Here is a 24,848-nt window from a genome sequence, read left to right as displayed (position 1 = left end):
GTGCATGTTTGAAATATATGAAAAACAAGAAGCAGCTCAACAAGAACCCACTGCACCAGAAATCCTACCCTTCATAGTTTACCACACAAAAATACACCCAGCATGTGAGAAAATCTACTTACAGACAGAATAGACAGACCATAGCTGTTGTGTACATTATGCGGCACATCTAGCAAAACATTTGTGTGTGCAATGCTATTCACACAATCTAGGCTGGCTAATCTGCACAAGGAGGCCCGTACCTTTCGACCGTTTGGAATGGTTGTTCTTTTGCTGCTCATCTTCCTCAGTAATGGTGAACAAAACAGGTGTATTTGGCCTTATGCTTGCCTTCTTCAGTCTCTCCTGACGGACAGCAGTTGCTGAACCAGGCATGTTGCTGTTTCTGGTTCAGTACAATATATATAAATTCACTTCACAGCTGAGCTAGCTGCATAGCTGCCTGTTCATTTGTAATAGAACTCCTATGGGTAAGCAGTGTGCTAAGAAATACCAACATCCACTTGGCAGATGAGGGCCTGCAGTTTCTTCCACCTTGTCAGAAAAGCCCTTAATTAAAGGCACATCAGTTCTGATGCCGCCTCCTGCTCTTCGCCGCCTTAACCTGTTCAGTCAGATCCCACGTCGTTTTTCCTTCCTGATGCAGCACCTTTTCCCTCTCCCATGGCTTCTTCCCAGCTACGGAACACTGAAATATTCAGCACACAACCCAAGAGGAGAAAATATGATACGCCACTGTTAACAGTTGCCCTGACAACAGTGACATACCCCCATCAAAAGGAAGTCCACAAATATCGTCTCCTCAGCTGCAGAAAAGAAGCCTGCCGGAATGTTCCCTGTGCACTGGCTGCTGAGGCAGAGTGAACCAGCATAAAAGCCGAAACCACACAGAAGGCTGGGCTACTCCTTTTTCCCTCAGAAACAGGCAGGGGATGGATGCAGCTCTTGCTTATACAAGCAGAGGAGTTTTGAGGCCGGCAAGCCTCCAGGCAGGTACGTGGATTCAGCCACCTCCTCCATTCATAAGCTCCAATGCAAGATAGGTCCCAGCTTCACACAATGTTTTCCTTTTTCTTGCATAAGGCAGATAAACACATTAATAGACAGGAATACTAGAGTGTATTTCCTTTGTTAATTTTAAATTAACAGCACTAGAAAAGAAGAAATTGATGCCTTATATAACTGATATTACCTGTGGTTAAGGTTTAAGTGCAGAACAAAGGTCATTAAGAGAAGCAGACTCTAATTCAGAGAGGTCAAAGTACCATCCAGGTTTGCCAGTAGACATAGCATAACATCATAGAGTTTTTTGCTGTTTATGTACACACCTTCCATGTTAGGCTGCAGTGCACTGTTACCTTTCTACCTATCAAGTAGGCTCCACCAACAAGGGTGGAGGTTTGCAATACAAAACATAGCTTATAGAAGGTGTTTACAGTTTTATTAATTTTTAAAGCCCAATGTGTTGTGATACTCAATTTAAAGGATATTTTGTAGACTTTAAAAGTAAAGTATAGGATCTAGAGAAGTGTTTCTATACTTGCTTATTCATAGCCAAAATGTCTGAGGGCATCACTGTAAAAGATGTCAAATTTTGTGATGAAGAATCATGGTAAGATAGCAAAATTGTATACCTTCTATTCTGGGTATACCTAACAACATACTAACACACCCGTTTCTCAATAGGAAATATATGTTTTGATTTTTTTTTCAAGACTATAAATATCCCCGCTCTTTAATAAAGCACACTTCCATGCTGTTCCTCCTCTGCTATTCTGCATTACATTTTTTCTTTTTTTCTTTTTTTTTGCCAAGGGAAATTTTTTGACCCTTTTCTCTGGGATATGTTTATTTGCAATCTAAAAACATCATAATGTCCCTCCAAAACTGAACATTTAATGCATTTAAAGCTTCAAAATGAAACAATAAAATTAGCTTGATAACTATACTCCAAAAAAAAGGAGGGGGCATAATGTCTGCTGTCAGTAGACTGATGCTTCACCAATGTTTTCTACATCAAAAGTAAGTGGAAGATATGTGTGTTTGTGTGTCTTTTAAGAACACTGCATATGCCATCAGGCTTTTCGGATGTATGTATGCAGGTGTTAAAAGACAAATTTGCATACGTATTTTACTTCCAGAAATTGTAACATGGAGCATTGCCCAACTACCCCACAAAGGAGGAGGAGGAAAACTGCTGGACGATAAAAGCAGTCATGTAATTAATTATGGTATTGCATTGCTCTTCAAAAACTGGATGTTCAGGATCATCATGCCCAAAGCCACTCTGAGGCATCCTTGCTTGGGAATGGGCTCTGGGGCTGAAGATTTCTGGCAGCAGAAACCATTAACAGAACAGTGAGTTTTCAGGCTAGTCCCAGAACTCATTCCAAGTATATCATCAAATATCTTTGATAAGATAATCCTGCACAGCCAGCTAAATGAACAGTCACATCTACATCTGGTCTGCATTGCTTCTGTGTCTCACTCAACAAGGAAAACTGTGTGGGGAAGCTGCAAGGGAAAGTTACTACAGAAAGTTTGTATAGCTTCACTTTTGGGTATAAAGCGCCATCAGTCAATGAGGAAATGAACATGCGCTTGTTGTCTCAGACAGAGTTATTTCATATTACCTACTACCTGATGTGATGCGAAGCAATAATACTGCTACACTACTTTAGGATCTGTGACTGACCTGGGGCTATCTATAATGTCTCATTTGTCCCTCAGAGCAGACATGCTGACCTTGACAGACTTGTGATCACTCTAAGCTTCATGTTGTCATTTCAGACCAAACTTTAACAAAGGTTGAAATGTGAAGAGTAGATGTATACCAAGTCTCATAGTTTGAAATTAATATTTCAGACTATTTGGTGGGCAAGGTGTATGAGACATTACTTTTGGATAATGTTTGCTCACTTAAAACTGTAACTTTCTGTTTACAAGGGTAGCAAAATGGGCTAAGGTCCATCTTTTGTAGTCAACATATTTCATACGTTTAGAATTCCTGGCTTCAATCTCTTTGCAAAACGCTTGCATAATCACGATACAGAAAAAAGCTTATGAGTGGAAGGGTTTGGCTAAATAAGTGAAAGGGAACTTTGTTTTAATGATTCCTAATTTTTTATTAAACAAAATATCATACTGTAATCTAGGACACAGCCAGAGAAGTGCAACCAGGTATCTGACAAAGGGAGCTTTGCCTCTCGAAATCTTACAACCCAAAAAGCTTGTCGGTCATTTAGATGTAACTGGACTCAAATTTAACTGTTCTACTGCAGACCAACACAGCTTCTCTGTGAAACCTGCCTACTATTCCACACAGTCTTTCTGGAATCTCTGCAAAAAATGAGATCTCATTCCATTCCCCCACACTCATTAACTTGACAAACATTTGACTAGTCAATAATGTGACAGATAAAAAGGCAGGATTCTGGGGGGTTAGCCTGGCTCAGGATTGTCGATGGAACTCACAAGAGTTATGTCTTGAGAAGAGAATCAACAATCGACATGTAAACAAAATGCACAAATGACCAACTAGTTCTGCCCCACTCTATTTCCATTTTTGCTTGACATGACTTTCTTCTTGGGCAGGGTCCCACCTTGTTCATCTGAACTTGAAAGACTCAGCCTGGTGACACAGAAAATACCCAACGTGATACACTTAATAAAAACCCAACGTGATACACTTGGCATGCGATTCTCATATTAAGTCTTCATAGCTTCAAAGCTTCCACCCCGAAAATTAAAGAGAAAACGATATTCTTCCATAATCAGCAGAAGAAGCTCAGTCTATTCATATACTTTAATGTCAGGGGGATGCTATCTAGTAGATTGAGAGGTATTCCTGGGAACATGTGCAAGCCTAAAATAACGCACTGCTGCTGCTATCCAGCCTGCTATATGTAACCACTGCCATCTGCGCATTCTCCCCTTGATCTTTGCTTTATGACTTCACATGCTCATAGACAACTAGGCTTCCCCAGTCCTACTGTCCCATGGGAACAATGTTGCTTTCCTTATCTCATGGGGCGGGAACCCAGGTGACTTTCTCGCACTATGTGCTTGAGACTTTGGGGTACCTTAACTCCAAAGATTGTTTTTCACAAATTCTTGGGAAACTGGCAGGGGGGCTTGCCTTGAGGATAAAGAAGAGTCTGGATACCAGCTTCATCAGAACTGGCTTTGCTTGTATGGTACTTCGATACCTGCTCAATAAACGCTACTGATCAATACTTCAGAGTCCACTTGTTGGCTTAAGGGTCAGTGAAAATCAGGTGCCCAGCCATGATGCCAGCAGTGCAAACATCCCAGGGGAACTTTGCCAAATGGTGGGTGGCATGGAGGATTCAAATGGCAGAACACAGCAGGTGGGAGAAAACAAAAGTGACAGCTTGCAGATCAGGCAGGAGAAATAAGGTTTTCCTGCTCTTTGCACAGCAAGCAGGAAACATCTTAGCCCCGTCTTGGGTGTGTGTGTGTGTGTGTGGGGGGGGGGGATTGCTACTTAGCGTTTTCTTTAAAAACTGGGTTGAACTGTGCAGAATTCCTCCCCAAAATGCTTCTTTTAACACTCTCAAGACATTTTATTTGTGTTGTGCAGAAAGCACCATTGTCAGGTTTATACAGAAGTTCAAATGAGTAATCAATGTTCACTCTCCAGTGGCGCATCTAGGAGGGCAGAGGGGGCAGATGATCCAGGTGCCATTTGTTTGGGTCACGTGGTGGGAGCATATTGGTTCCCCACTCTCTCCTCTCCCCCACCCTGTGTCCAGCCCTCAGTTGAACTCCCCCTGCCACTCCCCAGAGAGATGGAGGAAAGGCATTTTAAAGGAACTGCTGGCCAGGCAGGTGGTAGGGTTGAGGAGGCTTAGCCTGCAGCTTTTCCCCATGCCTCCTGGCAGGGCTTCTGCGGGATGGGTAGTGCTCCCCAGACCAGGTTTTCCTGCCCCCTTGGCTGGCAGGTTCTCTCACAACACTGAGCATTGCTGGGGTCCAGCCTGTCACCTGCTCACAGAGTCCCCTGGTGTCATGGATTCAGTCAGCCAGGAGTCCTCTGATGAGAAGCACTGGCAGTAAGACCCCACTGTGCTGGAGACCCAGTCAACTGGGTCTCAAGCACAGCCAGAAGCCTCACAGGATGCAGACAGAGCTGGTTCAAGTCAAGAATTGGAAGCCAGAGTGCTCCTCCAGCCACTGAGGGCCCACCTAACAATCCACTCAGCTCACCTGAGTCTGTAAGGCAGCTGATGATTCGCACCGGGCAGAGACTGCACTCTAAAAGGTGCAGTGTGCATTTGGAAGCCCTAAGGCATTTCAGAGAATGCTGTGAGTCAGCTCAGGATTAAGACTGAGCCACAGCACAGGCATGTAAGAGACTGCTTTAGGAAATGGAAGTTGCAGGACCAACCTTGTTGAAAGCCTGACGGCTTTCTGCCACATCTGCTTGCAGACTGATTCCTTGGAACTTGGACTCGGACCGGATTGCCTGACCTGAACTCGCCTGGACCCTTGACTGCCTCTTACCAGACCTGCTTGGACTCTGTTTTTCTGGACTCTCTCCTCCTCTTCTCTGCTCTCTCCCCCTCTTGCTTCTGTGCATGCTCTTAGCTGGAACCTGACTCTCTGGGAGCCTGGCAGGTCAGGATACCTGGCCAGGATGGGCCCGGCAAGCAGCCAGCCTTACTTGTAAGGGCCCTGTCAGCTCCAAGGAGCAGCTTCTCTGCCCACAGTCGATGTGAGCCTGCCAGGGCACCCACCTCAGCCTGGGACTGGCAGCCTCTTCTTGGCCAGATGGGCCCCACATCCCTGTCTCTCCCTCATTGGGGAGTCACCAATTGGGGACTGCTCCAGAGAGCTTGCACTGAAAGAAACTTGCTCCGGGTGCTATTTTGTAGTGGTATGCCTCTGTCTCTCTTACATTGGAGAAAGTCATTAGAACTCCGCACTGTTGTGGGAAGGGTGGTATTTTTTCCAAAGAGCAAGAATTTGCTTCTTGAGCGTGCTGTTAAGAAAGAGGAAGCTGCATTTAACCCTTTTTTCTACATGAGGTGTCCATTTTGCCTGCAAACATAAATACCATTTACCGACACTTGTCTATAGTTGTGCATTTATATCATGAATCTCTATGAATATCATAATACATATTCTATCTTCTCACTGTCAAAAATTATCCCTAAATCTCTGCCTAGTCATGTATAGACAATGATGGGAAGAGGGTTGGGGTTCATAGGCAGGACTGCTACAGCAAAGATCTTCCCTCCTACATCACTATGGTAATTTGCCCACAAGAGAAGGAAAGTGGATGTGTGAGCCACTGGCGCCTTGAACCTCCCACCTGCTCCTCTTGGGCGTAGCAGGCTGTTGCGGCTTACATGCCATACCCCAAGAGTCTCAGCAGTTTTTCAGATGACAAGGGGTCAAAATGGCAGGGGTCATAAAAACATCCAAATCTGTCTTAACTGGGCCATTTACCTCCACTGCAGGGGCCAAGCTTCCTGCCCTGCTCCTGAATATTTGTTTACAATGTGCTTTCTGCCTTCCAGATTACACTGTGACTGCACTTTCAGGTTGACAGAGCAAGTAGCACGTGTTAGTGTCAAGTGAAAGGTGCTGGAGTTCAAGTCTGATTTAAAAAATCCGTCTTTTGAGACCTGCAAGTCCTTTTCCTCATCCTTTTCCTCTGGGCTTGTTTAACTAATTGTGGTCATGCAGACAAGGTACTCCACCCATATTTGCCAGCAATATTTGCTCTACATGTTCTGAAACTGAGAACTGTGACTGAATAATGTTGTCAGAATTCCATCCATTGAAGACTTCTGCATCTTTAGGAGCTAATACTTGACAGTATGAGTACCCACATTTCTGGGGGTAGAATATAGACAACTGGGGAAGGCAAAGGCAAATCAACCCGAAAACACAATCTGCCTAGTAAATACTGTGATGTGATGTCACTCTATGGGTCAGTATTGACCCACTGCTTTACCTACTCTCACAGGGAACAAAATTCTGTGGAAATAGCAAAAAGTTATCATTTGTGAAGAATTCAACACAATAACAGGTTTGGCAACTGGGTTTTTGTATTGCTTTCAATTTGGAAAGACAGACATGTTGTCAAATGGTTCCATAGCTCCTTCTCAATTGAGACACTTAATAAAGAGATTAAGCGTAATTATATTTGACACAACAAATCCCTTTTCAGATCTAAAACTGAAGCAAATGTCATTTTCGTACGCCAATGGTTTCAAAGACCGTTTTGCTCAATTTCAATATAGGAGAAATCTGAGAACGTATACACTAATTTTTATATGTCATGTTGAGACAGGCTTAATTCAGATGCAACACTGCTGTATGTTTGACACTATGAGGAGAAGATAGAATGAGCTTCAGGTTGTTCTAATATGCTACACGCTATTACCAGTAATTAGTTATTCCAGGTTTTCATCAAAGTGAAGATAGCCATTATATCATAACTGGAAATCTGCTGAGAGTTGTGCTTTCTGCAAACATGATTGAAAATGGAAAAAACTATGGACAGGACAGGAAAAAGCCACATGTTCCCGGTTTGGACAGAAACAGCCTGGAAGCAACTAATTACCCAACCACACACAAAGGAAGGAGGATCCTGTGAAAAAGCTATAGGCTCATTCCTGTAGTGCCAACCCAAGTTTGACATTATGCCTCACCAAGCCATATTAAAAGTTATTGCAGAACACAGGCCTTGGTCAGCAGAAAACCCACTGATCTTTCTTTCCCATTTGGTTTCAACAGAATGATACTAGTGTATTCTTTTTCTTTTGCCGGCAAGTTCTGCTCTTTGCCTTTATTTCTTATGCTTTTCCACTTTCAGAACTTTGCCTTCTTCATATAATACATCTATTAATTGTAAAAATTGTATTAAAATTAAAATTTAGACAACCAGAGTGATGTAGTGGTTAAGAGTGTCGGACTCTAATCTGGAGAACCGGGTTTGCTTCCCCACTCTTCTACATGATGCTTGCTGTGTGACCTTGTGCTAGGCACAGCTCTCTCAGAACTCTCGCAGTTCCACCTACCTCAAAAGGTGTCTGTTGGGGGGGAAGGGGAGAAGGTGATCATAAACTGCTTTGAATTTCCTCAAAGGGAGAGAAAAATGGGGTCTAAAATACACCTCTCTTCAAAAATGTATGAAAGTCACCCCATATGGAGCAGTGCATGCAAGCTTTTAGATTAGCATGAACACACATAATTTTTCATTAATAAAGTACAGAAATATTATATACAACATTATTATATATACAACATATTATTATATAATATATAATATTATATAAATATTATATACAACAATATAAATGAACTGGTCAGACTTACCGGTAATCAATATTAAAAGCCCCCCTACCCCATTTGATCAGAATACTATATGTAATTACATGGAAGATCTTTTGCTTGCAAATTGGTTTGTAGTAGTTATTTTAAAATGTCAACTTAGAACATTTCAAAATTCTCATTTAGTAAATTATCTGAAATGAACCAGATAAAACAGATGTCAAACTTAATTAGGGCAAGAGATATAGCTTCTGAGGAGGAAATCCATATCACCTCAAACCAGTCGTATTTTTATGACTAACTGGAAGGCTTTTTAAGCTCAGCAAATTTAGGGCTTTTCTGCACATGTTTCCCTGCACCCCTTGTTCAGTTCTGGCCCATTGTGCTTGTTCAGTTCTGGCCCATTGAACTGTGATTTCTGTACACATTTTTGTTCCTTTAGTTTTCACTTCACCCCCCGCCCCCCACTTGTCTGGTTCTTTTGAGACTACTTTAACCCTGAATTGGAAGCTGATTTTGAGTCACCGTCTTCCTATACGGCTGCTAACCTCCAGGTGAGGCCTAGACACAGTGGTGGGATTCAAGTAATTTAACAACTGGTTGCTTACAAGCACCATTTTAACAACCGGTTCTGCCGAAGTGGTGCGAGCCTGCTGAATCCCACCACTGCCTAGAGATCTCCTGGATTTACAACTGATCCCCAGACTCCAGAGCTCAGTTCTCCTGAAGAGAATGGCTGTTTTGGAGGGTGCACTAAATGCTGATGTCCTTCCCCTCTCCAAACCCCACCATCCTCAGGTTCCACACCAAATCACCAGAAATTTTCCAGAGGGAGTTGGAGTCCCTCTTTCCTCATGTGTAACGTTTCTGTTGGTTTTCTTTGTTCTGCCCACTACCATGCACCTCCGGCCCACCTTTTGAGGATGGGACTATTGTAACCATCAAAGCACTCCTGTGCCTCCCCCCACCCTAAGGACTAGTTTCGTTTTTTTAAAAGCACTAAAATATCAATATACTGCTGCTATGAGAGGTCAAGCACATTCTCTGAATTCTCAGCTTTCATTTAAAAAAACTAGTTCTCTAGCTTCTTCCCATACTGAGGTACAAGGAAAAGGCACATCTATGCACCCAGCACCTCAACAGGCTACCACTATGATTATGTTGCTATATAGACTCAGGCTCAGGAAGATAAGTGAAGAACAGGGAAATTTTCACCTCCCCTCTCTTTACACTATTTGGAAGATTTAGTAAGGATGGAGAATGCAGGGCACTTTCCAGAATATGATAAGGTCTTCACAGTGAAAAAAGCCCTCCTGCCCAGTGTAATAAACTCTATGTCTGCCTTTGCATTGGAACACTGCAAATAAAGCATTTAGCCAATTTCTTAGCTCACCATTCCTCTTAGGAGTAAACCATGTCTGAGCATCTCTCAAAAATGCAACAAAATGGGACCACCCATGAACAAGTAAGAGCTATAGTATCATTATCTACTTCCTTAAAAAAAGTTAAAACAAAAGCTTTCCAAAGCTTTTACCAGCAGAACTGGTTTGTGCACCAGCATGAATCCAATAAGCAAAGCAGCCTGAACTCTAGTTTCAGATATGAACTTATGACCACGAAAGTCAAAAAACAATATTTATTTCCACATTGTATGTCAGAGAAAAGGGCTAATTGTTACTCATTGGCTTGGGTCCCAAGAGTGAGAAAGATAGGTTAGAATTTTTTTTACAAAATACAGATGTTTGCTGGTATTATTATCCCATCATTATAATGCCTCAGTACCCTGCAAACCTTGGCAAAAAAATCCATCTGCTTATACATGTGCAAGATCCACCAATTTTAGCAGAACTGACATGCAGAATTAGCTACAAGGTTACATCTGATTATAACTCACACAAAACAAATTACTTTTTAAAAGCCTGTTCAGAAGAACTAGCAGGTATTTCAATAACCTATGTAAAAAGAGGGAGTGTGTGGCTTGTTTCACTACACAAAACTATCATAATAAATAAGAGCCAATCTCAATGTCTAACAGCCTCTAGTTTTGTTTGAATGTCAGGAGTGCCATCTTGTGGCTTCATGACTGTCTAGCTGAACTTAAACACCTCAGTAAAGAGCAGAAAGCTAAGGTTTTTTTCTACATGATTTACAATGAATCTTGTCATCAAATGCTGTTGTCTTTTCTTTGAAGTCCACCTGTTTTTCCCACAGTTTGGTTCTGGGCATATTTCCATTCATTTTCCCTCCATTGTTTCCCCATTCATTTTTACCACAATTTTTCCCCTATCCATTTCCAAACCAGTTTCACTTGAGTATGTGATTGTGTTGAAACAGTCTTTATTTTTCTGCCCCATCAAAAAAACTGGGTCTTATCCTCACCTTTGCAGTCACCCAAGTACACATTTGGCCATTTTCTTCTCCCCCTCATCTCCATTTTCAAAATGATTTTTTTTCTTTTTGTCAAATCAAATTAGCAATCAACCACTTAGGCAGAGATAAGGCCCAGGGGTGATTGGATTAACTTTGTAAATTTAATCTGGAGCTTGCAATGTTGTTCAGAAGCAGATCCAAAAAAGCAGGGGCAATTGGATCACCTCTGTCAATTTCAGTAGTGATTTTAATGTTCAAGCATAGAAACAAAGAAGCAGGTTAATTGGATCAGTTTTGCCAATTTCATATTGAACTAGCGATGTAAGCTGATGGTGAAGATGCACAGCAATGGCCGTTAGGAGCTAGTGAAATTGATAAGGGACTGCTGTAGTAATGACTGGGTGTTACTGCAGCTGTAATTTGGCCAGAAAATGTGTTTTTGGGGAGTGAGCGTGGGCTACCTATTTCTGTTCCTTCACGTAATAGTGCTTGTTCAGTAGGTTTTTTTGGCTTCCATTTTGTATGGGTAGTTCACAGTGGTAGAAATGGAAGCTGAGACATTTTTTAAATTGCCACTTCAATATAATTGTGCAGTAATGCTAGAACACCTGCCCAAAAGAAAAAAGACAGGGAGGATTATTTTCTGTGTCACAGAGGACATCCCATTAGGAATAATTGGGGTAGGCCGATTGGAGGTATGGAATGATTTTGCAGAAAAAACCTTGTGTCCATTGTTTGACCACGGGAACATCTGTGATAAGATGTGCATACAGAAAAGGCCATAGGCTTGTATAACATTGAAGTATTACTGGTGTGTTAGCAATTCATAAATTGAATACCATGTCTAGCTTGCCATACTATTGAGCCTGGGACTTTAGACAGACTGGATGACCTCTGCACCTTGAGTCATTTATGATGTAGCAGATGCCAAGTAGTTACACTGACACACACCTCTTTCTAATTTTTAAAGAAACATTATATTTGATGCATTAATTATTCACCCTATTTTTAAAAACGTGCAAAGATTTTTAAAAGCTGCTGAATTGTTCCAGGGATTAGGAGGAGGAGGGAAGTGGATTCAAAAGATCAAAACACTCCCAAAGTGGATCTTTCTATCCCAACTCAAATCTGCAGAACCAGTTGTTTTTTTTAAAAAAACTTACAACAAAAAGGAAAGTCCACGTGTTTACAGAGCAACTGAACAGCATCATTGCTGTCTGTATGCACTGAGAAGTGACCAGACTATGGCATGAGCAACTTTAAAGCAACTGACATAACAGACTATAAACCTAAACACAGTTCCTAGATTACTGTAAGCAATCATGATTCACACTGTAGAGGACACTCTACGGCCTGTTCATTCATTTTCTCTTTGGGTTGGATCCACTGAAATACTTTTGTTTGTGCTAGAGCTCTTGTGCAAGTTAAAAAAAAAACAAGTAAAAGACCATAGAAGTAATTTGTGCTAAGTAAAATTTATTGTTCTCCCCATTGTGTTTTCACTTTCACAAGATCTTGTGCAACTTTATTTTTGGGGAATAATGCAAAAGAAGGAAAGTGCTAGATGTTGCACAAGATCTTACATAAGAGGAACTGCACCAAGTCCATTTGTGTTTCTGCTTGCACATTGCTGAACCCAAACTACTTTTCTCATGAGAAAGCTAACAAAACATGTGGAGCTCTGGATCGAAATGAACACAGGGCTTCCCTGAGTAAAGTTTCCATGAGTAATATTTCACTTCTGTGGCAAAGCTCAATCACAGACATAAACAAGGGATGAAACTTTTCCAAAACACCGAACCCTGAGCTATTTATACTACAGGATTAAAAAGAAACAAAATTAAGTTCCTAAACACTTGGTGCACCATCCTGTGCACAGGTACAAGTACACAGCTCCCACAGACTTTAATGGGATTTACTACTACATAATGACATTCTGGATTATAGTCTTGAAAGGAAAAAAGCTTTAAGTAGTAGAAAAGTTATTAAAATGTAACTCCAGATTCTTGCTTGTGTAACCTCAGCTTGTGGGTTCTGTGGGGCAGTACTTGGAAGGAGTTGCAAAGAACCAAATTTAAACAAAACAGTTTACTTCTCTTTACAAATAACATTAAACATCAACATTTAACATTTACAATTCAAGGTCCTGTTCAGGTTTGCATTTCAAGTCCTTATATTTACAGTCTACTGATATTGCCAAGTCCAAATCTTCTTTGCAAGTTGGCTGGCTCCTGAAGACTCCAAGGGCTTGATGAACAGGTTGCAACATGATGAAGGTCTCCAGGAGAACTCTCACCCATTACAACCACAAAAGAAAACCCTGAAACAATAAACTCCAACATTTACAACACAGCAAAACAACAACTACCTTCCCAGTAGTTCCCAACAATATTGCAAATTACCTTAACAAGGTGTTAAGGGCTTATAGAAATCAAGGTCCGAGTCTGGTACCCTTGTCTTCTCCAAAGAGCTCTGAGTTCTGCAGCATTCTGCTTCCCTTCAGACTCCACCCCTTTCTGGGTCAACCCATTCTGGGCCAACCCATTCTGGGCATGGGGGTTACATTCTCCCCCACTAAAATTCTGTCGTCCCGACAGTAATTACAATGCAACTCTTGAAATCATTGCACAGTGATTTCCCCAGAGATTCCTGTACTTGGAGGAACCACATTTGGTGCATCTGAATGCAGAACATTGTCTTTCCCTTGCAAGGATTTCCAACTGTTCCAAACTTAGCTGCACTGGAAGTTTGCAAAACTTTCCAGCAAATGTTGCAATTCAACCAATTAGTTTGCAGAAGGGATGGGGGGTTGCAACTGGAATCCCTTCCTTCATGCAACTGCCAAACAGAATCATGTGCTTCACATTCACATAGCAACATCTCTTGAACTTTCATCACATAACAAAACAGTTATATGGGGATCAAACCCCAACTTGCTGCACATTTCCATTGCAAGCAATTTATATTTGCAATCTCACTTCCAAGCCCCACGTTGGGCGCCAATTTGTAACCTCAGCTTGTGGGTTCTGTGGGGCAGTACTTGGAAGGAGTTGCAAAGAACCAAATTTAAACAAAACAGTTTACTTCTCTTTACAAATAACTCCACCCCTTTCTGGGTCAACCCATTCTGGGCCAACCCATTCTGGGCATGGGGGTTACACTTGCTTCCCACATGTCCAGGTTTGGATGACCTTTGATACTGTGCAACTTTGCTAAAAATCTTCTAGCAAAAAAAAAAAAAGATTTCCTGTGACTGCCTAAAGGTTTAAATGAACAACCTTCATAGTAAGCATCTTATCACCACAGCATGTTGAATATTAGAGCATGAGCCACCCAACGTAAAGCATTTTTAACTTCCATTGTTTTTCTCTGTGCAACTACACCATTAACTTTCTGTGCAACTACACCATTAACTTTCTTATTAAAATCAAGAAAATGAGTGCTGACTTTTGCAAGATCACACAATGAGTTATTCTCCAATTAAAAATGCAATTGTATGAACTTAACTTTGTAGTGATCACCATTGAACTCAGTGGGACTCCGGAGTTATGGTTATACAAAGGACATGGTAGTAAATTCCATTAAAGTCTGTGGAAGCTGTATACTTGTACCTGTGCATAGGATGGCGTGCCAAGTGTTAAGGAACATCTCACCAGTTCTGTTTTCTTATTTGAAGGACTGTGATCTCCTATATGTCTCCGTGCACTAACTATGGAAAACATGGCAGCAATTTGCTGGTTTCCCCACCACTTATTTTATTTATTTATTTATTTATTTTTATTTCTGTAAATTTATATCCCATCCATCACCCAACTCCCTGGGCGGAGACTTAGAGTGGTACATTCTGCCGTTGACTAGAGCTTAGGCCCTTTCATCCTCACTCCTGTGGAATGAGCTCCCTGAAGAGGTAAGGGGCACCCCGGAAATCTTCAGGAGGTGCTATAAGGCCCACCTGTTTTCCAGGACGTTTGGCAAAGTTTCAATGGCAGGCATCTTTTAAGTGGGAGGGAGAGATTTGAGGATGATTATTTTGTTCTGGCTTTAACCAGAAATGCTTTTTAATGATTATTTTTAATGATTGTGCCCTGAACCACAAGGAAATGAGGGGCATAAATGTTTAAACAAACAAACAAACAAACAAATAAATAAATAAATAATGTATTACTTTTATTCACTAATTATATTGCATTGCCATATACCTGACATTCTGTGTGTCTGTCCTTACAACAATCCAACAAGACAGATTAATCTCCTTTTTGAGATACTAAAACCCAGAAATTGTGATTTTCCTAAGCCAGTGGTGGTGAACCTATGGCACTCCAGATGTTCATGGACTACAATTCCCATCACCCCCTGCCAGCATGGCATGGGCTTATGGGAATTGTAGTCCATGAACATCTGGAACGCCATAGGTACGCCACCACGGACCTAAGCCATTATTATGGACCCATCATAACAGACGATTTGAATCCAGTTCTGCATTTACTTCTTTTGTTTCTTTTATGATAGATGAGTTCAAAAGGCAGGACTACATGTTGGAAATAAATAAAATAAACAATTCTGGGTCAAGGTGACTGACAAGCTGGAGGAAGAAAGGAGTACCGCTTTCCCCAGAAGCATGTGACGTGGTTAGCTCAGGTAATTTATCTTAGATACCAGAATCTTGCTCATTCCTGCTTTGTGGTGTGATGTGTGTTGCAAAATGTTCAGTAGGAATAAACCAGCCTCCTCGTAAACTGAGGGATAGTAAGCAGCCTTTCATGTCTCTGCTTATACTTCTTTCTGTCTGTTGTGAGAATGAAAGCAGTACATCTTTTACCTCTGAAGGTAGTAAACAATTGACCTTTTAGAATGTCAACAGGATAAACTGATAAAGTTGCAAGACTATACATGAAAGAAGGTGCCTAACCACACATTACCTCATCCTCTGGTTTACCTATTTTCTTTCACACCATCTGTATTCTTCCCTTAGTGTCTCAAGAGACTCTGTAACATGCTAGTGTTTTCCTTAGGAAACTGATTCAGTTTAACACTTCCTTCATAGTCTAACATCTGTTCACAGTAAGAGAGGTGAGTATTTTTAATGTAATTTCTGAATGATTTGTTCTTGTGGAAGCTGTCATAGTGAAGTCTGTTCTATCATTCCTCACAGGAAAATTATAGAGTAGCATCAAATGAGAACATTAAAAATAGCCCCCTCATGGAGGATATACTGTAGCAGTAAGTTACCCTATGGTGTAAAAATATTAGTATGTTGAAATAACTATGTGTATATTTTTTAACAAGCCTTCAAGAGCTAGTTTTTGTCTCCACTCCTCAAGTACTATATGGGACAGACTTCACTTAGGTCTTGTGCTGTGTGTAGATAAGAACATAAGAAAATAAGAACATAAGAACAAGCCAGCTGGATCAGACCAAAGTCCATCTAGTCCAGCTCTCTGCTACTCGCAGTGGCCCACCAGGTGCCATTGGGAGCTCACATGTAGGATGTGAACGCAATGGCCTTCTGCGGCTGTTGCTCCCGATCACCTGGTCTGTTAAGGCATTTGCAATCTCAGATCAAAGAGGATCAAGATTGGTAGCCATAAATCGACTTCTCCTCCATAAATCTGTCCAAGCCCCTTTTAAAGCTATCCAGGTTAGTGGCCATCACCACCTCCTTTGGCAGCATATTCCAAACACCAATCACACGTTGCGTGAAGAAGTGTTTCCTTTTATTAGTCCTAATTCTTCCCCCCAGCATTTTCAATGAATGCCCCCTGGTTCTAGTATTGTGAGAAAGAGAGAAAAATTTCTCTCTGTCAACATTTTCTACCCCATGCATAATTTTATAGACTGCAATCATATCCCCCCTCAGCCGTCTCCTCTCCAAACTAAAGAGTCCCAAACGCTGCAGCCTCTCCTCATAGGGAAGGTGCTCCAGTCCCTCAATCATCCTTGTTGCCCTTCTCTGCACTTTTTCTATCTCCTCAATATCCTTTTTGAGATGTGGCGACCAGAACTGGACACAGTACTCCAAGTGCGGTCGCACCACTGCTTTATATAAGGGCATGACAATCTTTGCAGTTTTATTCTCAATTCCTTTCCTAATGATCCTCAGCATGGAGTTAGCCTTTTTCACAGCTGCCATGCATTGAGTTGACATTCCCATGGAACTATCAATTAAGACGCCCAAATCCCTTTCCTGGTCTGTGACTGATAGCACTGACCCTTGTAGCTTGTATGTGAAGTTTGGATTTTTTGCCTCTATGTGCATCACTTTGCATTTTGCTACATTGAACTGCATTTGCCATTTCTTAGCCCACTCGCCTAATTTATCAAGGTCCGCTTGGAGCTCTTCGCAATCCTTTGTGGTTCTCACCACACTACATAATTTGGTATCATCTGCAAACTTGGCCACCACACTACCCACCCCTACTTCCAGGTCATTTATGAATAGGTTAAAGAGCACTGGTCCCAAAACGGATCATTGGGGGACACCACTCCCTACATCTCTCCATTGTGAGAACTTCCCATTTACACCCACTCTTTGCTTCCTGTTTCTCAACCAGTTTGTAATCCATAGGAGGACTTCCCCTCTTATTCCTTGATTGCTGAGTTTTCTCAATAGTCTCTGGTGAGGAACTTTGTCAAAAGCCTTTTGGAAATCCAAAAGTAGACAATGTCCACTGGTTCCCCCTTATCCACATGCCTGTTTACACCCTCAAAGAACTCTAGTAAGTTTGTAAGACAGGATTTGCCTCTGCAAAAGCCATGCTGACTCTTTCTCAGCAGGCCTTGCTTTTCTACATGTTTAATAATTTTATCTTTAATGATAGATTCTACTAATTTACCAGGAACAGATGTCAAACTGACTGGCCTGTAATTTCCCGGGTCCCCCCTAGATCCTTTCTTAAAAATTGGTGTGACATTGGCCATCTTCCAGTCTTCAGGGATAGAGCCTGATTTCAGGGATAAGTTGCATATTAAAGTGAGAAGATCAGCAATTTCATGCTTGAGCTCTTTAAGAACTCTTGGATGAATGCAATCTGAGCCAGGGGATTTGGTAGCATTTAGTTTATCAATGGCTGCCAGAACTTCTTCCTTGTCTACCACTATCTTTGCTAGTTCCTCGGATTCACCTCCCAAGAAGCATGGTTCAGGTGCAGGAATTTTCCTCACCTTCTCTTGGGTGAAGACAGATGCACTGCAGATCCACTGCAGTCTTCCAGGATGGGTCTTAGTCTTCTCCATTTTCTCCCAGCTGGATGCAACAGAGATGTGCCATTAAAGCTACTTAAATCTCCTATATCCTGGCTACGGTTGCTGACTGGTAACAGGTGGGAGACAGCATTATGTCACTTCCAGGGAAAACCTGTCACACCTCTCTAGGAATCACTGCAACTGTAAAGTCTCTAGCAATTCCTAGAGAGGCATGACATCACTTTTGGATTTTCTCCAAATCAAGGATGATTTTTTCATTTATTTTTCTCCCGCTGCTAACACACAAGGGGTTGAAGCCACCTGGCAACTGTAATGTTAGTTACTGAACTAATATGTAGAGTTGCCATCTCCAGGTTGAGAAATTCCTAGAGATTTGGAGGTGGAATTGAGAGAGGACAGGAATCTCAACAGGATATAATGCCATAGAGTCCAGCTCCCAAGCAGCCATTTTATCCAAGGGAACAGATCTCTGAAGTCTGGAAATCAGCCGCAATTCCAGGCAATCTACAAGCTCCACACTGAGGCTGATTATGCACAAGGTGTCTGCCATGCTGCAGTGGTGAATGTCCATCACAGCAAGGTTTTTTGTATGGATGTATCTCCTCAAGCCTCTCTTTCACTTTCCATTGTCTCTGCAGCAAGTGATACCACTTGTAGTGTAATTTGCTTTGCTGCCAGAGCGGGGCACATTTGCCAGTGAGCACATCTTTGTCCTGGACATCTTCCCTCTGCCCACAGCCAGCCTATCTAGCTTCATCCTTCCTACTCCCTCGCACTACCATCCATGCCTTCCCCCTCATCCCCCCCCCCTTCCATGTTGCCAGCTCCTTCCTACTTGTCCTGCTGGCATCTTTCAGTAGCTAGCAAGTGGATGTTAAAGAAAAGCAGCTCAACTACACGAGCTTAGCCAAAACACATCAACCTCTACATTCTCATATCTTGATAACAGAGACTGCTTGGTCCCCACATTCACCCAATGTTCCCATGCACTCAGTGCTCCTTTTTCTAGGGATGGTGTAAATCCCCCCATGCACTACAGGGGTGGCAGGAAGTGGATGTGTAGGTTGTACAGTAATTTACATTCAGTGGACAAATTGGCTAGTACAAGCAGGGCATCTTTTTGGTTCCACCTCACCTTCCCCACTTCTGCTCTCCCCAGTGATTGGAGGGGGGCTTTTAAAAACTTTATTTCAACTTCAGGCACTTGTACCATATTAGATCTATCAAAATAATGATAGATCTAATACAGGAATATTGAAATACCTAGGAATATTGAAATAACAAGCCTCTCTCTCCTCCCTTGTTTGCATGTGTGTGGAGCAGGGGGAGAATATCAGTTCTAGGAAATAGTTCCCTTCTTCAGCAGAGTGTGGTCCAGGGAATTGCTTTGCCCATTTCACTTGGGAGGGGGTGTTATTTTTGGAACGGGGATACAACATCAATATAACTGCAATAGCAGCAATATTGATGTAGCAGCAATTTAAAAGGCTTTAACAAAGCCAGCAATCTTGCAACTGTGTGCCTTTAAGAGTGAGTTGATGGGTGGAGTTAAAAGAACAAGGAAAAGCAGAGGCCTGGAGAGTTTAGCAAGCAAGCGACACAGTAGGCAGTGGAGTGCATCCTCTACAAACAGAGAAATTTGAGGAGATCCCATACAACCTGCTGAGCAGCAAAGAGCCCTGAGATAAGGTTTCCATACGTAATGGGCCTGAGGTTGCCAACCCCATCTGGTAAGTAAGCTTACCCCTATCCACTATGTATCAAAAGATGCTGCAGTATGAATGCTGTTCACTTTAAATGAACACACTATAGATACAGCAATGGTCGTTCATAATGTAGATACTTTCAGCAGGCCCCACATGTTAAGTGGTATCAAGTAGCTATAACCTACCTCTCTCAAATTATGCTTCTTCTGCTCCCTTCCTCTGAATGGCACATGCATCTACACACACACACTCCTTAGCTTCTGACTAACTCATTATTAGTTTTTGAACAAAACCACTATAGAACTTCTTTTTGCAAACCTCTTTGTCCTCTGCTACCACTGAGATCTGCTAGCTAGCTCATGTCAGTCTTTCCCATCTTTTCAGTCAGACTGAAAACTCTAAGCAAGGTCTGCATTTTCACAGATACCAAAAGTTTAAACAAACTGTGGACCAGATAAACTGAAGGTGTGGACACAAAGTAGAACTTCTGAGTGCATTCATTTGGGAATTAGAAGTTGAGTGCATTCATTCAGGAGTAAATATATTGGTTTAAAATTAAGAACCAACACCTTAAAGGGGGCAAATAAATATGATCAGGTTAGTGTGGGGTAAAAGTTGAATGAATGAATAAATATAAATAAATATATGATATAAATACATAAATATTGTTGCTAGTACCAGAGTCTGTATGGCTATTTTTATATGTTGCTGGGGAGCATGGGTGGGAGAATACTGTTACAGCTATCCTGCTTGTGGGCTTCTTGGAGGTAGTTGGTTGGCTGCCATGTGAACATAATGCTGGACTTGATGGGCCCTGAGTCTGATCCAACATGGCTGGATCCCAAAGTACACTACATTTGCTTTTGTTTTTTAGATCACATATAATTTTAAAAGTAGTTTTTTAAAAACTGACAGGTTGTGTTTACTATACCCTAAACCAGATGACTGTTCTACCCAACTTTCCAGCCTTCAAAAAAGCCTACTTATGAGACTAGATGTGATTATCACATAAATGACTATAGCCAGATCTCACTTGCCAATGAAGCACCACAGACAGTGTATCAAAACAAAGATGTTAAAAGATTTCCAATGCCACAGAAGAGGCCTGAGGAACTCATGTTGTACGTCTAATAGTACTTCCATACTACAACGTGCTCTTGTAAGGAGAGTGCAAGCCCATTCAGAACTGACTGTTCTCATTAATCTTTAACTGGCTAGATTGCTGTTGTGATGGATTGCTGAGGAAAAGTTAATTTTACAGCACAGATCTGTCAGAAGCCATTACTGTTTACACTCAGAATGAGGCATAGAAGCCTAGGAACAGAGAAGCCACCTGATTGGCTGAGACAACCCTGCATTTTGGTTGGGTAAAAGATCTGATGACACTGAGAGGGAGGAGGATATCTCTCTGTGGAGAACAACCTGAAAGGCTTTTGGAGTTTGAAGTTCCTAAAGGAAAGAGCCTTTGCTGTGACAGAACATAACAGCTCTGAAGAAAGTAGAGACAGTCAGTGTGATTTTGGCTTGCCCTACTGTGTGATAGCCCTGTGCGCTGTAGTTGAAAGCAAATATACACAGACTAAGAAATGGAATGCCCTCCCCTCCCCCCAATCCACATCTCAAGCAATTGGTCCAAGATGATTCTGTTGAAAGAGAGTTGAAAGGCTGTTGAAAGAGTCCAGAAACATCAATGGGGTTGATTATCCCATTGATGTTGGCAAACACTTCCTAACAGGTTGGTCAAGGAAATCTCAATCCAAAATCATACTCAGTTGGGTTCATCCAAAAATTCCTGAAGTTTCATGGACAATTTCCAAAAGCAGATACTTTGTTTCCCCAGACATAAGAAAGGGTCTTATATTAATTTTTGCTCCAAAAGATGTGTTAGGGTTTATTTTCAGGGGATGTTTTTTCCCCCCATGATTTTGCCCCCCCCCCCACGTGACCAGATCAGCTGTGCCAGGGAATATGTAAGTAGGGCTTATTTTTGGAGTAGGACTTATATTTCAAGCATCTTCCAAAAATCCCGAAAAATCATGTTAGGGCTCATTTTTAGAGTAGGTCTTATTTTCGGGAAAACAGGGTCGTTGCTTTGGAGGACGACAGTTCTCCTAACTGCCTAGCTCCAGGGATGGCTCCTTCAGGGAGGTTTTCATGACTGCCTCTTTCAAATTTGGTCTCTCCTTCAGCAAGATTCCACAAATATTATATTTACAATAGCACTGTGTTTATAATATCCAAGTTTAACCCAGAAATCCAATGAGTGTTTAGATATAGTGGCTTTTATTTGCTTGTTAGTTTCAAATGATCCTCCTCCTAATTCTTTATTAAAGAGCACATATCTTGGTATAGATCTTTATCCTCCTAAAAATCTACATGATACTGTATTATCTTTTTTCTAAAGGTGTCTCTAAAAAGCAAACAATATTAGACAAAAGGCAGAGACTAAAGGACAGCAATACACATTTATTTCAATGTTTAGTTTTGCTTGTAGAATTGATATGATACACAGTTCAGGGCAGATCACATAACATACACTTCCAGAACTACTGGGAACACCAACCATCCTTAAAATTAGAATACAGTGAACCTAGAATTGCCCAGCTACTACAAATCAAATGCAAAACAATTAACCATGTGCATCATGCCACAACTCTGGTGAATGTATCTTTGGGTGTACATTCAAATTTATTACTTTAAGTCATTCTATTAAGGCCAACTGAAGTTATCCAAGCATACATTTCCGCAGAGGCTTTGACTGTAATTGTACAGAAAGCTTTCACGTCAGATCAAACACATTTTGTTGAAGTCAGGATGTTGAAAGGTTATGATTCTACAATGTTGCCAGCTAACCAATAAAAGTGTAGAAACTTTTATTTTAAAACATTTATAAGAAAAGGAGGAGCAGGAGTTGGTGTTTACACCCCATGTTTTCTTTACTGTTAAGGAATCTCAAAGCAGCTTATACTCGCCTTCCCTTCGCCTCCCCACAACAAACATCTTGTGAGATAAGTGGGCTGACAGAGTGCTGAGAAAACTGTGACTAGCCCAAGGCCACCCAGAAGACATCATGTAGAAGAGCAGGGAAACAACACTGTTCACTTGATTAGAGTCTGCTGCTCATGTGCAGAACTGGGGAATCAAACCCAGTTCTCCAAATTAGAGTCTGCAACTCTTAAACACTATACCACTCTGGTTCATATCTATCTGCGTGCCTGCCTGCCTGCCTGCCTGCACCACTTTAAAACAAAGAGTAAAATGCCAATATGCCACTTGAGCCAGCAGGGTCCCATGCCATCCACCACAAATATAGAGGGAGAAAGGATGGAAGAAGAGGCCTGACAAGGCCTTGCCTTGTGACACTGTGCGCTTGTGTACCTGAAGAGTTGCAAAACTTGAGGTTTGGCGTCTGACAAGGCTTGACACAGAAGCAGCTTGGGTTTTGCCTTGCCTCCTCTTAATTGCCCAATAGGGGCTTGAGAGCTGTAAGACCCACTAGACTAGACAGTTATTTCCCTGGATTAGCATAACTCATGCAATTGCTGTCCAAGAAAGTCAAGCAAAAGGTTACAAAGGAGGAGGAAAGTAAATACGGACATAAACAGATTACTGCAAAGTGAGACCAGTAATTAAACACTCAGTTGGGGGGGGGGGGGGGGGCAGTTCTTTAAGGCAAGGCATGATATTTTTAAAAAAACACATCTGTTGAGGATGGCAGCCTGCATAAAAGGATGAAGCAAAACTAGGGTGAGCCTACAGAAAAACTTCAGCAGTAGAAATAGTATGTGAAAGGCCAGATCAGCCAAGATGGGGCATGCAAAATAACACACATGGCTGACCGTCCTCATGGTATCATAAAACCTGCAACTTATACATAACTCCAGAAAGGAATCTATTTTATACCTCTTAGTCTGTTCACAAGAGAGGCTGATAACTTATAAAGCAACAGCTAAGAAAACTAACTGGCTTATTTATGCCATGTTCTACCAATAAAGATACTGCTAGTTTAATCCATGATACTGTGGCATCTCAGGGAGTATAGGAAGCATGATATAGCCTGACTTCAGACGGTAAGAAGACTTGATATTAACAAGGAGGGCTCTGCAAAGGCAGCGGCAAACCACCTCTGCTTCTCAATGGCCTTGAAAGTCCTTTGCTAAGATTGCCATAAGCCGTTGAAATTTGTTTGCATTTTACGCACAAGCACTGTGCTGTCTGCCTTACTTGTGTCCCTTCCCTCCCATCATAAACTGATTTTAAAAAAGGTGACCAGCAAAAAGCAGATCAGCAGAAATACAAAATGTGAGTCATAGACAAATAGACAGGACTGGAAGTATTGGATTCTATTTCAGCACACAGTCCTGACCCACCCCCTTGCAACAATACAGCAAACAAAGAAAGGTAAAGTTTTTGACAGAAATTCTTGCAGGTGTTCCTGAAACAGGAAGAGCACCTGTGTCCTCAACAGGGGCACGACAAACATTCAACAGGTACAGCTTTCCTCCATCCCTTCTGGAAAACACACCAGCAGAATGCCTGCCTGACAGAGGGGTGCTAAGAGAATAGGGGACCACGAAGTAAAAGAACCTAAGACTCCTTCACTTCATCAGTTCCCTCACATATTACATATATAAAAAACTTACACCCAAATTAAGTCCTTGTTTCTCTCTCTCTCCGAGTCTCCCCCCTCCCATTTGGCTCCAGATAACGGAGATAAAACCTGCAGGTTGGACCTAATGTCTAATGCATAACAAGACAAGGACAGGTGAGCAGACACCTGGGGGGCCGGCAGCACCTGACAGAGCGACAGGCGACTGGCCAAGCAGGCAGCCCTGCGAGCCAGCGCTTCCCCCCGCGCTCCTCCGCCCTGGCCAGCATCTGGGGCGCCGCCACACTTCTCCCTCGGACACAACATCCGGATTCTGGCCCGGGAAAGATGCCATCCGGCGGGAAGCGGGGGAGGGGAGGGGAGCACGGGATCCTGATGCCCGCTGTCTTCCAAGGCGGGCCCGCGCAGATGCGCCCGTTCTCTTCCCCCGCCCCCCGCCGAGAAAGAGGGAGCGAGGGACTCACCTGCCCGGGCAGAGGAAGCTCCGCTGCTCCTCCGACAGGCTTCACCTCCTCCTGCCTCCGCCATGGCGCTTCAGCAGCCAGCTCCGCCGCCCCGCCCAGCGGCGCCTCCGGCCCTCCCTCGGGGCCAGGGAACGTGGCCCGGGCAGGTGAGAGGCAGAAAGGCGCGCGCACCAGCCAGGCCACCCAGCC

General features: G+C 42.3%; 1 protein-coding gene across 7 annotated transcripts in view; it reads right to left on the bottom strand.

Moving 5' to 3' along the window:
- MAP7 (microtubule associated protein 7) overlaps positions 1-24,848 on the bottom strand; it is a 126,127-nt gene extending 101,279 nt beyond the window's left edge. For 2 of the 7 annotated variants that reach the window (XM_048489902.1, XM_048489911.1), the window contains exon 1: positions 243-851. In XM_048489902.1, coding sequence (XP_048345859.1) covers positions 243-375 — 133 coding nt within the window. In that variant the 5' untranslated portion in view covers positions 376-851. Of the gene's footprint in view, positions 1-242; positions 852-24,659 lie in introns of those variants that run through there. The other 5 variants (XM_048489951.1, XM_048489926.1, XM_048489944.1 and 2 more) reach the window with 3 other exon arrangements.

This window comes from Sphaerodactylus townsendi, linkage group LG01 (assembly GCF_021028975.2).
Source record: "Sphaerodactylus townsendi isolate TG3544 linkage group LG01, MPM_Stown_v2.3, whole genome shotgun sequence".
NCBI lineage: Eukaryota > Metazoa > Chordata > Lepidosauria > Squamata > Sphaerodactylidae > Sphaerodactylus > Sphaerodactylus townsendi.
This window is presented reverse-complemented; position numbering and strand designations above follow the sequence as displayed.